The 2,122-nt window shown below is 42.4% G+C and overlaps 1 protein-coding gene across 1 annotated transcript; it reads left to right on the top strand.

The window, feature by feature from the left end:
* Positions 1-637: 637 nt before the first annotated feature.
* LOC137949543 (uncharacterized) lies at positions 638-1,360 on the top strand. Its single transcript, XM_068795608.1, has one exon. It carries the CDS (start codon positions 638-640, stop codon positions 1,358-1,360), a length of 723 nt encoding a protein of 240 aa, XP_068651709.1.
* The last annotated feature ends 762 nt before the right edge of the window (positions 1,361-2,122 follow it).

The following is a 2,122-nucleotide window of genomic DNA, read 5'->3' as shown; positions in this document are numbered from 1 at the left end:
AATGCCACTTGAATACTCTCAACTATTGTAGAATATTGCGTGTACCCGCCATTATCTGTGTATGGTAAGAAATGGAAAAATGGAAATGGAGCGAGTTCAAGTTTCAAACTCGAACATCCAGGTCAAAGGTTGAAGGAATACATTGAACCGGAAAAGATGTTTGGGTATCGGGATGTAAGTGAACAAGGGCAGCAGCATCTCTATCAAAATAAACAAGGGATTGTTCACATGGTCAGAAAATTGAAATTTGCAAGTTCCGCTTCTGTGGGTAGCTGAATGTCCAGAAACCTCATCTGACGCTTTTTTCAAACAAGGTTTTCCAAGGCACCTTATTCGGTCGGATCTTTGAATAGCTCGTCCAAGCAAATCGCCGCCTTTGTGGTTCCGCTCAAAACCAAGAGCATAGATTCCATCAAATGCTTCCTTCTTTAATGAGCACACAACTACCCATGTTATTCTCCTTGTGACAATATTTAAGCAAAGCAGATACTGAGAAAAATATTTAAGCCTTTCGACAGTTCAAACACATGATCAAAAAACCCCTCTCAATCTCTTCCCTTGCCTCCATATAAACACAATCCAAGTCCATCTGAAGGACATTGAGAGGAAGAACGCCTTCAACCCAGAATAGCTAGCCATGAAGCATGACAAAGAAATCCGCCATCCTAGCCACCCCCAACACACGCTCAAAATCGAGTACACGGAAGTCCCTTTCAGTTGTGATGGTTGCAAGGAGGCAGGTATAGGGCTCAAGTACAAGTGCGAGGTATGTGACTTCGATCTCCACAAAGCCTGCGCCCTTCCACCTTCCAGCATAACCAACCCCTTCTACAAGAAATGCGACTTTCGGTTCTATTACAAGACTCCCGGCTCTGTTATGCGAATATGTGATGCTTGCGGAAACGACGTGTTGGGATTTGTTTACCACTGCGACCGCTGTGGTTTCGACCTACACCCATGCTGCGCCAACCTTCCGCATGTTTTGGATGATGGTGAACGAAGTCTCTACCTCTGTATGAAACTCTCCAGCGCTTGTCATTACTGTGGCCGTAAAGGGATTGGTTGGTCTTACAGCTCTGAGTGCAAGAGTTACAACCTTCACGTTGCTTGTGTAAAGGAGCTGCTAGTGGAGAGCTGGCAAACCATGTATCTGAATGTTGATAAGAACAAGATGAGAGAGATACAGACCAAGATTCCGAGCCTTAAGAGCAATGCGGTGAATCCTCACAAGGCGAGAAGAGGGAAGGTTCAAAGATGCTGTCAGATTGCTGGGGGTGCTGTTGGAGTTATAATCTCTGCAATCCTGGGAGATCCGACTGCTATTATAGCTGCTGCAATAAGGACGTTCATATCAAAGTAGCAGGCTCATGAGTGCAGAAGTGCCGATCCTGATCATTTAATTTGATGTTCGTTGTTCGATAATATATAAGTAGAAAAAACTTTTTGTCTTTTTATTTTGAGTATGTAGAATTCAATTACAAGTTTGTGTGGTGATTAATTTCTCCGACCTTGTTGCTCATACTTAAGATGTGAAATCCTATTTCTTCTCCTCCTCAACTGGTTCTCCTGAGGACCCTCGCCCCAGTGAAATCTCCTTTTACATTTTCTGGGCATAACCATTGAAGATGATGTGCAGGGCCGCATTTCAATTGCCCTTTCAGAAGGAATCTGTTACTTGGACCCAGCCTTAATTGATTCTTTCCTTTGTGTAACAAGTAATGCGCTCTACAGCTGTTGTATTTGCCATCTACAAAAAGGTTAATATGTTCATTGCAAACCCCTGAAGAGGTTACTATGGTCCAATAGGATGCCCAATTCAAATATTATGGACCTATATCGCTTGGTACCCTGTTCAAAGGACCTGCTCCCCTTTTCAGATTGTATGTTTCTAAAAGCAGGAAAAGCCCCACAAACCAGATACCGGCTTGTTTTTACAACCTAAACGGATTAGGTCAGCCAAAGTTATTACAAAAATTATTAAGGAATAGTTCCACATAGATTATTGAGATTAAAGATCTTGAGTTTATGACACAATTTAACATAATATCAGAGCAAGTAATCGTATATGGGTCTCCACCTAAATTATCCACGTACCTACACATGAGGAGGAGTGTTAAGAAAT

The sequence above is a fragment of the Aristolochia californica genome, unplaced genomic scaffold, assembly GCF_029961685.1.
Source record: "Aristolochia californica isolate CCGP_79_NKW_82.1479 unplaced genomic scaffold, dmAriCali1.0.hap1 SCAF_14, whole genome shotgun sequence".
Classification (NCBI taxonomy): Eukaryota; Viridiplantae; Streptophyta; class Magnoliopsida; order Piperales; family Aristolochiaceae; genus Aristolochia; species Aristolochia californica.
This window is presented reverse-complemented; position numbering and strand designations above follow the sequence as displayed.